Source organism: Saccostrea cucullata, unplaced genomic scaffold (assembly GCF_032062105.1).
Source record: "Saccostrea cucullata isolate Sc308-1 unplaced genomic scaffold, CSIRO_AGI_Scuc_v1 ctg14736, whole genome shotgun sequence".
NCBI classification, from domain to species: domain Eukaryota; kingdom Metazoa; phylum Mollusca; class Bivalvia; order Ostreida; family Ostreidae; genus Saccostrea; species Saccostrea cuccullata.
This window is the reverse complement of record NW_026919130.1, coordinates 1-12,467: the sequence shown is the minus strand read 5'-3', so window position 1 is coordinate 12,467 and position 12,467 is coordinate 1. Positions and strand designations below refer to the sequence as shown.

The 12,467-nt window shown below is 33.4% G+C and overlaps 1 protein-coding gene across 1 annotated transcript; it reads left to right on the top strand.

The window, feature by feature from the left end:
* Positions 1 to 4,669: 4,669 nt before the first annotated feature.
* Positions 4,670 to 9,486, top strand: LOC134279830 (deleted in malignant brain tumors 1 protein-like). The gene is made up of 5 exons (XM_062762247.1): positions 4,670 to 4,686; positions 4,984 to 5,118; positions 5,423 to 5,589; positions 8,452 to 8,590; positions 9,288 to 9,486. Exons 1-5 carry the CDS (start codon positions 4,670 to 4,672, stop codon positions 9,484 to 9,486), a joined length of 657 nt encoding a protein of 218 aa, XP_062618231.1.
* The last annotated feature ends 2,981 nt before the right edge of the window (positions 9,487 to 12,467 follow it).

Here is a 12,467-nt window from a genome sequence, read left to right as displayed (position 1 = left end):
TTCTTATTCTGTACTAACTACCTTGCCTGCTATATCAAGAATTAACAAGAGGCCCATGGGCCACATCGCTCACCTGAGTAACTTGGGTGATGCAGATCTTTTAAAAAGATTTGTTCTACATATATTTCTATGTAAAACTTGGATTCCCCATTGTGGCCCCGCCCTATGCCCGAGGGTCATGATTTTAACAATTTAATATTTACACTACCCAAGGATGCTTCCATATAAGTTTAAGCTTTCCTGGCCGAGTGGATCTTGAGAAGAAGATTTTTAAGTATTTGTTCTATATATTTCTATGTAAAATTGGATTTCCTATTGTGGCCCCGCCCTGCCCCCGGGGGTCATGATTTTAACAATTTAATATCAACACTACCCAAGGATGCTTCCGTATAAGTTTCAGCTTTTGAGGCCCAGTAGTTCTTGAGAAGAAGATTTTTAAAGATTTGTTCTATATATTTCTATGTAAAACTTGGATTCCCTATTGTGGCCCCGCCCTGCCCTCGAGGGTCATGATTTTAACAATATAATATCTACACTACCAAAGGATGCTTCCACATAAGTTTCAGCTTTCCTGGTCCAGTGGTTCTTGAGAAGAAGATTTTAAAAGTTTTGTTCTATATATATTTCTATGTAAAACTTGGATTCCCCATTGTGGCTCCGCCCTATGCCCGAGGGTCATGATTTTTACAATTTAATATCTACACTACTCAAGGATGCTTCCACATAAGTTTCAGCTTTCCTGGCCTAGTGGTTCTTGAGAAGAAGATTTTTAAAGATTTGTTCTATATATTTCTATGTAAAACTTGGATTCCCTATTGTGGCCCTGCCCTACCCCCGGGAATCATGATTTTAACAATTTAATATCTACACTACCCAAGGATGCTTCCACTTAAGTTTCAGCTTTCCTGGCCCAGTGGTTCTTGAGAAGAAGATTTTTAAAAGATTTGTTCTATATATTTCTATGTAAAATTTGGATTCCCTATTGTGGCCCCGCCCTACCCCCGGGGGTCATGATTTTTACAATTTTATATCTACACTACCCAAGGATGCTCCCACATAAGTTTCAGCTTTCCTGGTCCAGTGGTTCTTGAGAAGATTTTTAAAGATTTGTTCTATATATTTCTATGTAAAACTTGGATTCCCTATTGTGGCCCCGCCCTACCCCAGGGGGTCATGATTTTAACAATTTAATATCTACACTTCCCCAGGATGCTTCCACATAAATTTCAGCTTTTCTGGCCCAGTGGTTCTTGAGAAGAAGATTTTTTAATGACCCCACCCTATTTTCGTATTTTCTTGATTATCTCCCCTTGGAAGGGGTCTTGGCCCTTGATTTTAACAATTTAAATTCCCCTTCACCCAAGGATGCTTTGTACTAAGTTTGGTTAAAATTGGCCCAGTGGTTCTTGAGAAGAAGTTGAAAATGTGAAAAGTTTACAGACGGATGGACGGACGGACGGACGGACGACGGACACCGGGTGATCAGAAAAGCTCACTTGAGCTTTCAGCTCAGGTGAGCTAAAAACAACTCAAACAAAATATTCCCAAAGCTATAGAAAGTTTGGTTATGCCTCAAGTTTGGTTAAAACTGGGCCAGTGGTTCTCGAGAAGACATCAAAAATGTGAAAAGAGAAAGATGGACAGACAGCTTGACAGACGGACGGCTTCGGAGAGCTAAAACATGTCCTATGAAAATTGTCTATTCAGCCCTTTCTGATATTTTTTCATGATTTTAAAAATAGGAAACCTGGGTTTAAAATATCATCAAATTAATATTATAATTCTTTGTTTTGTGATAATAAACGCCTTAAACGGTGAAGAATGGATCTCGGTAGAATGTTTTCCAAAATCGTCAATGCACATGTACTCGTAGTAAATATTGTGTAATATTTTCTTTGATGACAAACTTTTGTTTACCTTAGATGGCTTTGTTATTTCAAAATACGCAAAGTGGAACAAAGCACGAACAACTGACCAACCGTTGAATGGAAAGCAACGTTTTAGATCCAACGGTGTAAATACATTTTACTTCGAACACTTTGTTCAGGTCAATGTACGATCCAAATTTGCTGCTTAAAGAGATGTCATGGGCGTTTGAAATTTTTTGTTATTTAAAAATTTGTTAAATAAAAATGTACATAATAAAATGTAGTCAGTGCCACCTTCAGAGAAACAGCGATTCAAGGATAAGGAGAACGAGCAGCATCCCTTAAGTATTTAAATGGACAAAGATTTTTTTTTTAATAGTAAGATGTAATGTTTAACTGCAGAAATGTCATAAAAATATCATACTCATTGAAGTTTGAATGAACTCTAGAGCGATAGAAGAACCTTTTCACTATTATCATACTGTTGAAAACCAAAAAGCAACATTATATCTTTTCTGTTAACCATGTCTCTATGTGCTGGTCACTTCATATCCAAAGGATGACTGCACTTATAGAAATGCAAAATGATAAATCGTTCTAACGTTCAAATCCCTCCATCTGATAATTTACAAAAAATAAGATTAAAGAATTTCTGCAAAGTAGTATTTTGGCCTCCACCTTCCATCAAAAATTGATGTTTATGAATTTTATTTTTATTTCCTTACATTGTAGTTTGGAATTTATCTGATTAATATGGCAGATTTACGGTTTATATCGATTTCTCATAGACTTATGGCTGTTCAGTGCTTTTCAAGCCTTTCCATCGTCAACGAACACAACGTAAAATAATATAAATCATTTGGATACAAAGTCCAATGAAAAAATTAATCAGATTTAAGCTCCAATTCTCTTAAAAACAAACAAACAAACAGCCGATCAGGTAGCATCAAATGCCAAATCTATCCCAGCAATTGAGTATTCTTTAAGAAGATTCTCTGCGTAAGAAGAGAACAATGAGATACATATTGTGTCAAGCGACTACAAAGCGAAGCAACATCTCGTGAAATTGATAAACACAACAAAGAGCGAAATAACATCTATACAAAGTGACTTAAACATGACAAATAGCGAATAAACATCTATACAAAGTTACTTAATATTTGACAAAGAGCGAAAAAACATCTATACAAGTTGACTTAAACATGACAAAGAGCGAACTCGCTTCTATACAAAGCGACGTAATTAAACATGACAAAGAGTGAACTAACTTCTTTACAAAGAATGAGTGGACTTAACGCCTTATTTTGGATCTTTTTGAGACTACTCTAACAAGTTGAAAATACAGTGAATCCAAAATTTATATTACAATAATTAGAGAGAGTGACATATACATGGTTGTTTTAGCTAGAACATATGTACAAAAGAAATGCCTTATTGCCATAGATCAAAATTGAAACAATGATACATTAGTGTAGTCTTCTGGAATTTGACATGTACCCGGAGTGGTTTTAAGGTCATTCTATCAATATTTATAGGAGGCTGAGCTATCGATCGGTGTCATTGTTGACATTTCTCTCTCTCCATCTCTCTCTCTAGAAATTCTAATACGTGTTTGGCATATTACAACGATGTCATTATGATTTTTTTAATGTGAGGACATGAAAAATTAAAATAACATTTAATGTGCTAAATCCTAAAAACGGGACCAAACATAGTGATTAACATCTAGGCCAGGTTGAAGAATACAATGAAAGTGTTCCCACGAGTCCGCTCGCAGGTGGACATCACGTGGTGAATTGTAACATTTAACAGGTAAATCGAAGTCGTAGCAATGGAAGCGAGAAGTTTGTTTGGAACTTTTTTTTTGCTAAATAAGTGTGAGCTCACGTTTGTCGGCTCTTCTCCTTTTAATTAATATGACATTATTTTGTTCAATATACAACTCGGTTTTCGTAAGAACAGCCGACAAACATGCGCTGACTATGTATTCAGACGATGAAAAAATTTAGTTTACCTTGAAAAGAGCACTTTATATTATGATTGTTTGATTGATTGTATATTGTTTAACGTCCCTCTCGAGAATTTTACACTCATATGGAGACGCCACCACTTGCCGGTGGAGAGCTGCTTTGTCCTATACTCGGCACTCAGGGTCATTGAGCAGGGAGGGATCCTTTTCGTGCCATCACCTACTGCGACACGGGATCTCGGTTTATACGGTCTCATCTGAAGGACCGGTCTCCACGTCCCACAGTGTTATTAGAACCCGCGACGTAAGGATTGACTCCTTACTTCGCGACTCTAGAGCAGACGCTCTAACCACTGCGCCACGCGGGCGGCAATTTATATTAAAGGTTATTCACATTCGTACCATAAATACACAGTTAAGAAATCGGGGGTTTATACGATGGAAAAAATTAACATTTTATGGAACTTAAATGTACGGCATTTTTTTCTGGCCAGTTAAAGACAGATGATACAAACAAATTTTTTCTTTGAAAAAGATTTAATATCATGTCACAACTTTAGAAATGTGGATGGTTCTTAGTATTTTTTCTCCTAAGAACTGGAATATGAAAAAGACTTGGAAAATATAAGTAATATTTCAATGAAAAAACAAATATAGAAAAAAACAAATATAGACAAATCACACGCTGAAATAGTATTACAACTGAACAGTAATACAACAAATTTGGATTTACATTCATAATTTGGATGTGGAAGTTATTTCCAGTAAGTTCAACATTGAAGATTTTTTTAATGAATTATACTTTGAATCAAGTGACATAATATAATTGGTAATGTCACATCCAATTTGGTACACAAAATAAAACACAACAATTCGCTTTCTTTAAGTATTACAATACAGTGTATTATGCGCATGATAACATTGAATTTTCCTTTTCAATTAAGTGAACAGTTTTGATATGCGCAGTTTCTTAAGTTTAATTTCATTTTTCATTACAAAAAATGAGAAAACACGCTGTCAACGATTACATACCTGAGTTTGAAGTAGAAAGATTTTGTGTATATTTGGAGAAACCTGATTTTCTTGTCTTAAAAATGTTAACTTATCATCTTCTTTTTAAAAAAAAATTACAAAAACGTATTAAAGTATACGGCTTGTTGGTGGGAGTTACACTGGTGAAGGGCGTGTCGAAGTCAAGTACCATGACGCCTGGGGAACTGTCTGTGATGATGGTATTATTGACACTAACGCTAAAAGTTGTTTGTCGAGAGTTGGGATGTGGTAAAGTAGGCTTTATTTTTTTCTTTCTTGCACTTATTAAGATAGTTTTAACACATATACCAGTCTATAGTCGGAAATTATGATACTCTCTTAATACTGCAGGAAAGAATATTTAGAAATATTTGCATCGAAGATAATTGAGAGGTACACTGTACATGATATAGTGCAATAAATTCAAAACATATATCTATCTAGCATAATAATATGTGTACAAAAAATTAAGATAATTATTAAAAGATTTTTATCAGCATTCAATAACAGTCCTACGATTGGTAAATTTATCAATTATTAAATCATTCCACAGGCATGGCGCGATTCAAAAGCAGAGTGCTCCATTTGGACAAGGGACGGGGTCAATAGTTCTAGATGATGTATCTTGCACAGGAACAGAAAAGTCCATAGCAAGTTGTCAGCATAATGGGTTTACAATAACCAACTGTAACCATAGTGAAGACGTCGGTGTTGTGTGCTGTATGTGTTCTATTGACTCGTATATTTTCAGGTTGATAATAAAAATATCTAAGTTTGCCGGTGAGTGCTTACGAATGAGAAAATGTCTCAAGCGGTATATTGTTACGTTTTAATTATCTCAAATTATTGCCCAACTTGGCTACTCTGATCATCATGAAGTTACTTTGGTTGAAAAATGAAGGCTGAAAGAGGTGAAAGAATTTTGAGAAAAAATCTATCTTTCTCTCTCCACACCAACCAGCCCTATTTTAACCAAACATTGACACAAAGCATCCATGAAAGTTAGTGGTTTAACCCTATTTAAATGAAGGGGGGGAAACTTCGTTTAGGTAGAGATAATAGATGAATAGTATACATGTATATTGGATTGGTCATGTAAAACAATATTTTAGGATCATTTGGTCACAAAAAAAACAGATATATACAAATGTTAAAGTAGTCCTTCGCTAGTTTCAACCTAGTTCAATTAAACAATATTCCTTAGGTACGAAAGCCTAGAAGGCTCATTCGAGATTCAAGATTCGAAATACGAGATTCAAAATTCGAGATTAGAAATTCGAGTTTCAAGATTCAAGATCCAGATTAACCAATCAAAAGGCTCATTCGAGGTTCGAAATACGAGATTCGAAATTCGAGTTTCGAGATTCAAAATCCAGATTAACCAATCAAATGCGGGTTCAACATTTGATTACTCCCCTTTATTATGTTTTATCTATCAATAAATCGTTTAATATATTTATAACAAATGAGTCATTTGATTAAATTACAATGTAAGAAAGAGTGTTATATATATTAGAAGGAAAGTTAAATAATCATTGGATTTTTGATCAGCAAGATATACTTCAATATATATTTTGACTTTTTAAATATTAATTAGAATACATAAATGAGCAATATATATATTTTTGCATTGTCTACTTTATTTAAAGGGTTGTTGACATAATAATAAATCTAGTGTCTAAAGATTAACAAAATCCCCAACCCTACTCGCAACACCTGCCCATTTTTCCTGACACTGAAAATGTTACTTTGAAACACTTAAAAGGCAATGTAGCCTTGATAAATAAAAACCGCGTTCGTTTTCCTAATAGAGGGAAAACATAAAAATAAAGTTTTTTAATTACTTATCTTCATCTAAGGCTTTGATTTCTTGAATTAATTAACTACAATGTATAACATATACAATACAGATTGCCAATATAAGTTAAAATAAATGCAGCATTCATTTTATCTGATATCAAACAATAGATTAGTCTAAATTAGCTGCAGAACTATAGCGTTATGGTTCTATAATTTAGTCTTTGACAATAGCGTTATGGTCGAAAATCAAAATATACTCGTGAGACCTTATAAAGCTACAGTTCGATTCAGCAGTCAAGTCTTACTGCACAAATGTAACCTTTAAAAATGTAATGAAATATAAATCCTAGCATTACTGTACAGAGTAGAGACGATTCATGATATTTCATAACTTATTATAATCAATAACAATATTCTCCTTCAGCAATGATCTGATAGAAAAGTTGATCTACTTATAACGCTAGTCAACTATAAAACAATATAATATTCTATATATACGTATTTACTGTGTTGTTAAATGACAAAAATAAGATTATATATCTATTTTTTATGATGTAATATAAATTTAATTTTAGTTTTTTAATACACAAAACACTTTTTCTTGCATTATCATTTTAGCAAATGGTCAAATTGTAATAAATATAATCAACGAATTCTTGATAGTGAAATCATAATAAAGGGAAGTAATCAAATGTTGAATCCACTTTTGATTGGTTATTATGGATCTTGAATTTCGCAACTCGAATTTCGAATCTTGATTTTCGAATCTCGTATTTCGAAACTTGAATCTCGAATGAGCCTTCTGGGCTTTCGTACTTAGGATCAGACAAACCCTTGACACACCTGGGTCCGCCGTTATAAAACTTTGAGAATTCTCATAAACATTCTCAACTCAAGTCTTGAGAAATACTCACCTGAGAAATTTGCAATAAAACAGAGTTATTTTTCTCAATTTTTTTATGACGGACCCTGGTCCTGAGAATTTTGAATTTGAGAAAAGTCTCAGACTTTAGAGCATTCTCAGACTTAAGTATGTTTTATAACGGTGGACCCTGGTAAGCTGCTATTCAAAAGTTGGTGTATCTTGATACACGTGTCGTAATGGGTACATGTAGTTATAATCTAATCAAAGAGAATATATCTTTCAAATACGTCGTTTTCTTATGTCCCAGCTCACGAGCAAATCTTTTGTGATATACCAAACTTACTTAAAATAAAAGCTGTTTTCTGATTGGTAGTGTTGGAGCTCTGAAACATTGACATTGTGAAAATGAATGAATATATACATAGAAGCTTGCCCGAAATACAAGTAAGCTATATTTTGATAACACTTATCAATCGATGAAAAAAAATGCTCCAAATTTTGAGTGGGCTGATTTATGAACATTTAAGGACCCTCTCTACACAAGTGCAAAATTTTTTTGGGACATTGAGAAAAATATAGCGTATAAAGGAGTTAATATTGAGCTTATTTATCCAATTTTCACTGTATGGTGCGTGGCATTTACCCCCAGGAAAAATGTTATATATTAACTGACTTATATTCACGAAAGTTATTGTCCATTGATCCTTAAATTTGAAATTTCAATTCAATCAATATCGTCATAAATTGTTCTCTTGGTGTGCTTGATCAAGATACAGGTTCAAGTACACATTGAATTCTTTAAAGTATTGCAGAGCATTTGTGAAAGAGTGACACTGCCAGCTTACTTTTTTTTCAAAGCATGTAAGATAAAACTGATGTTGATATGGAATATATTGGGAAAAAAATGAGCTTGAAAGTTTCAGTCCGCTTGATTGGAGAATCGACATCTAATGGAACAGTGATTGTAAAACTGGGAAATACAGAGGGGAGTGTCTGCGATGACAACTGGGATAATGATGACGCTAGTGTTGTTTGTGGGATGCTGGGATACAATGGGTAATACCAGAAAAATAGTTATATTCAGAGTAGGAATGTTAGAAAGCAAAACCCCTCTACAAGTATCGTCATTCCGCGCCAAGGTTGTGTACAGAGTTTGGCAAATTGATCACATCCGTGAAACGTACAGAGATTTTGTAAACAGAGTACGAGCTCTGTTATTGTTGATGTTAACGATTCACCGGGAGGGTTCAATTGTTAAAGTTTGCTCACCACACCTGCACGGACTGACAATATGCTATGTGAATGTTTTGCTTTCGAACATTTCTACTCTGAATTTTCTGGATTATAGTTTGATATTTTTCAACTATATACAACAAGGTTGCCATTTTTCCGAAGGATTGAGAATAAAATTAAAATTTGTGAAAGCGCAAGGATGTGTCAATCAAACCAGTATAAAATTTTGAATTTTTATTAACTTTTAAATGAAATAAGATTTTTAATATATTTTTGTGTGAAATGCTATGAAAATATAAAAGTTGTGATATTTTACAGAAAACATTAATTTCAAATGTGTCTATGCACTTTTAAGGGTTTTACAATGACTAAATGTATTTGAAGCATTCTTACAGAACCATTAGCTCTAGTATTATGTATATTATGATACATGTATATGAAAAATTAACTACTGTTTAAGTATGTCAAACTTTTTTTTCGCAACTTATTAACTCTTTTTCAATTACCTTTCGATTTTCAGCACTACAGCTCAGACAGTATCTAACGCTCGTTTTGGAGAATTTTCTGGGCAGATGTGGATGGATGGAGTCAATTGTGGGGATAGTGAATCAGCTCTTGCTAAGTGTACCTTCAACGGATTTGGAAAAAATGACTGTAGTCATAGCGAAGATGCTGGCGTAATATGTTACTGTAGTAATCTGCCTTACAGAGTTTATTGAACACAGCAAATTTAAAATTGATTAATTTGAGTAAGTTATATTAATTATGCATTCGCTGCTTGATTGTGCCAATATATTCAATTTATAATATTAATTTTTAAAGATATACATTATATATATATATATATATATATACATGTATAAAATTCTATGACTTTGTAAGAAATAAAAAAAAATAAATAACAGAACAATATCATAAATCTTATAAGGTGAGAGAGAACAGAAAACATGAAACGTCTTTTACAGTAAAAAAAACTCCTGTGTTTTAGTATATATCACGACAGGTAAACTTCGGTATCTCGACATTGGATATGTCGACGTCCGTCAACGGCCCCTGCATTAACTATATAAATGATTTTTTAAAACTCTTGATACATCGCCCTCGGTTGAATACCCCACTTATCTCAAAGTATATTCACAGTCCCAAGGGCAAACTTTACTTGGTATATCTCTACACCCGCATGTTTCTGCTCTACTGGACATAACTGTTTGTCTGAGAGGGTCGTTTTCACATCCATATTTTCATTGCGCACTTTGTTCCATAGACTTTGTGCGTAGGCGGATCCAAAGCCCCCTAGGCATCTTTGAGACGTTTATTACTTTATGTTCAGCTTGGGTAATATAATTGATAACTCTACACGATTCTGTGTATATTTATCTCAAAACCTAACATAACTTTTACATTTGACGCATTTATCATTTTTTCTTACTTTCTCTGATGTGTTTATATAGTTTCAAGTTTATAGAACGCATTTTGTATCCTGGTTTGACAAGGAGCATATTACATTCTAATGTTGGATGGAAATCTTTGTTAATTTCAAAAAGCATTCGATTAAGAGAAATAACACTTTTATGAATAAATTCGATTTTTTAAAAAATAACTTCTTAGTTTTTTTTTATTATACATTTATAAAATAAAGGGATGATGAAATACATGTTATGCTGACCTAGCTTAGAGATCATTTTCCGATGGACCCGTTGGTGTCGAGATAACGAAGTTTACCTGTTTTTTTTTTAATTTTTCATGCAACAACGATGTGTATGATTTACATTACAGTGTTCATGTTTAAAAACAACAGCTATCAATACATTTTGATGACGTCATCATTTCATAATTATCTTGTTTAAGTTTTATATACTGGTGTCTCATTATATCGCGTTACTTAAAACTTTTGCATAAAAAAATGTAATTCCAATTTTTAACTTTAACTTTCATCAAATGATATTCATATACCAAACTATGGTCTAACTTTTTGGTGTCAAATTATTTCCCAAGCCTTCTTCGTTTAATTTGTTATCTATTTTTAAAACAGGCAGTCTTATTTACCTCCTAAATTGGAGTGTCTCATAGTATCGCGGTATATGGGAAAACATTGAAACTTGTGGTTGACTTGGACTTCAATTCTTATTTTCAATTTAAGGATGTAATTCTACATAAAAAAAAACTAAATACTTTCAAAACAATTGAACTTTAGTATGATTTTACTAAGTTATAAAATAAATGGTCTAAATATAATAAAAACGGGAATGAAAATCTTTAAATTACGTTTTATTTGAATAAAAATTTTTCCGACGCATGTTCCATTCTCTTTAATCATCACAAAAATTTACATTTAGACGACAAGCAGATAGTTTTATCCACAAAAGTGATATGAATTATGTAACTGATTTTTGGATATGTATACCCTGATACAATGGAACCCGCGATATAATGAGAATCAAGTATATGAAACATTTTTCATGGGATCATTGTGGAGAAATTTATCAGAAACCCAGTTTATGTACTTTTTTTGTTGTCAGCTATCCTTGTCAGTGCCTGTCTACTCATCAAAATGAAAGACATGTTTTAACCAGTCCTACGGAGCCTCCGACCTTTCTCTGTGCATTATGCCCCACATGCATATCTTAAAGCAGTTTTGTCAATAGATTTCTTGACCTGGTTAAGGGATAAAACCATATACTTTCTCCGTAAATATATGTATAAAGTTTTGATTCTTTATGTTCACGGGTCCAATATTGATATCATTGGAATTTTCAGTCAGAAATGAAATATATACATGAAGACATGAGTCTTTATTTATGTATATTAGAACATAATTAGAAATTAAACATGTTAAAATTACTAAAGCATTTTTAAAATGTCATAGTGTATATGGTTTGGATAAACAAGAGGCCCATGGGCCACATCGCTCACCTGAGCACTGTGGCTAAGAAAAAGTAGCAATTGGTTTATTATTGAAGATTTTTTAAGTCCAAAAATAGTCCAATGACCAATCATGGCTTTGCTATTTTTGAGAAGATAATTTAAAGAATTTTCCTATATATTTCTATGTAAAACTTTGGTCGGCCATTGTTGCCCCGTCCTACCCCCAGGGGTCATGATTTGAACAAACTTGAATCTTCACTACCTCAGCATACTTCCATTTAAATATGATGAATCATGGCTTTGCTATTCTTGAGAAGAAGATTTTTAAAGAATTTTCCTATATATTTATATGTAAAACTTAGGTCGGCCATTTTGGCCACGCCCTACCCTTAGAGGTCATGATTTGAACAAATTTTAATCTACACTGCCTGAGCATGCTTCCATTTAAATATGATGAATTATGGCTTTGCTATTCTTGAGAAGAAGATTTTTAAAGAATTTTCCTATATATTTCTATGTAAAACTTAGCTCGGCCATTTTGGCCCCGCCCTACCCCCGGGGGTCATGATTTGAACAAATTTAAATCTACACTACCTGAGGATGTTTCTCTATAAGTTTCATCTTTCCTGGCACAGTGGTTCTTGAGGAGAAGATTTTTAAAATATGCCACCAAATTTTCAGTTATTCCCAATTATTTCCCCTTCGCAGCACAGTTAAGGTTACAGTAAGGAGGCGGGGCCTAATTTGTACGGGAAATGTTTACTATGACGTCACACATAATATAGGGTCTTCAAAATACCACAAAATGAAATTATTTGCTATTTCAAACAGCTGG

Coding starts and splice junctions, on each gene's coding strand:
- LOC134279830 (XM_062762247.1), top strand. Junction 5,119..5,422: donor TTGTCGAGAGTTGGGATGTG/GTAAAGTAGGCT, acceptor ATCATTCCACAG/GCATGGCGCGATTCAAAAGC. Junction 8,591..9,287: donor GGGATGCTGGGATACAATGG/GTAATACCAGAA, acceptor TTCGATTTTCAG/CACTACAGCTCAGACAGTAT.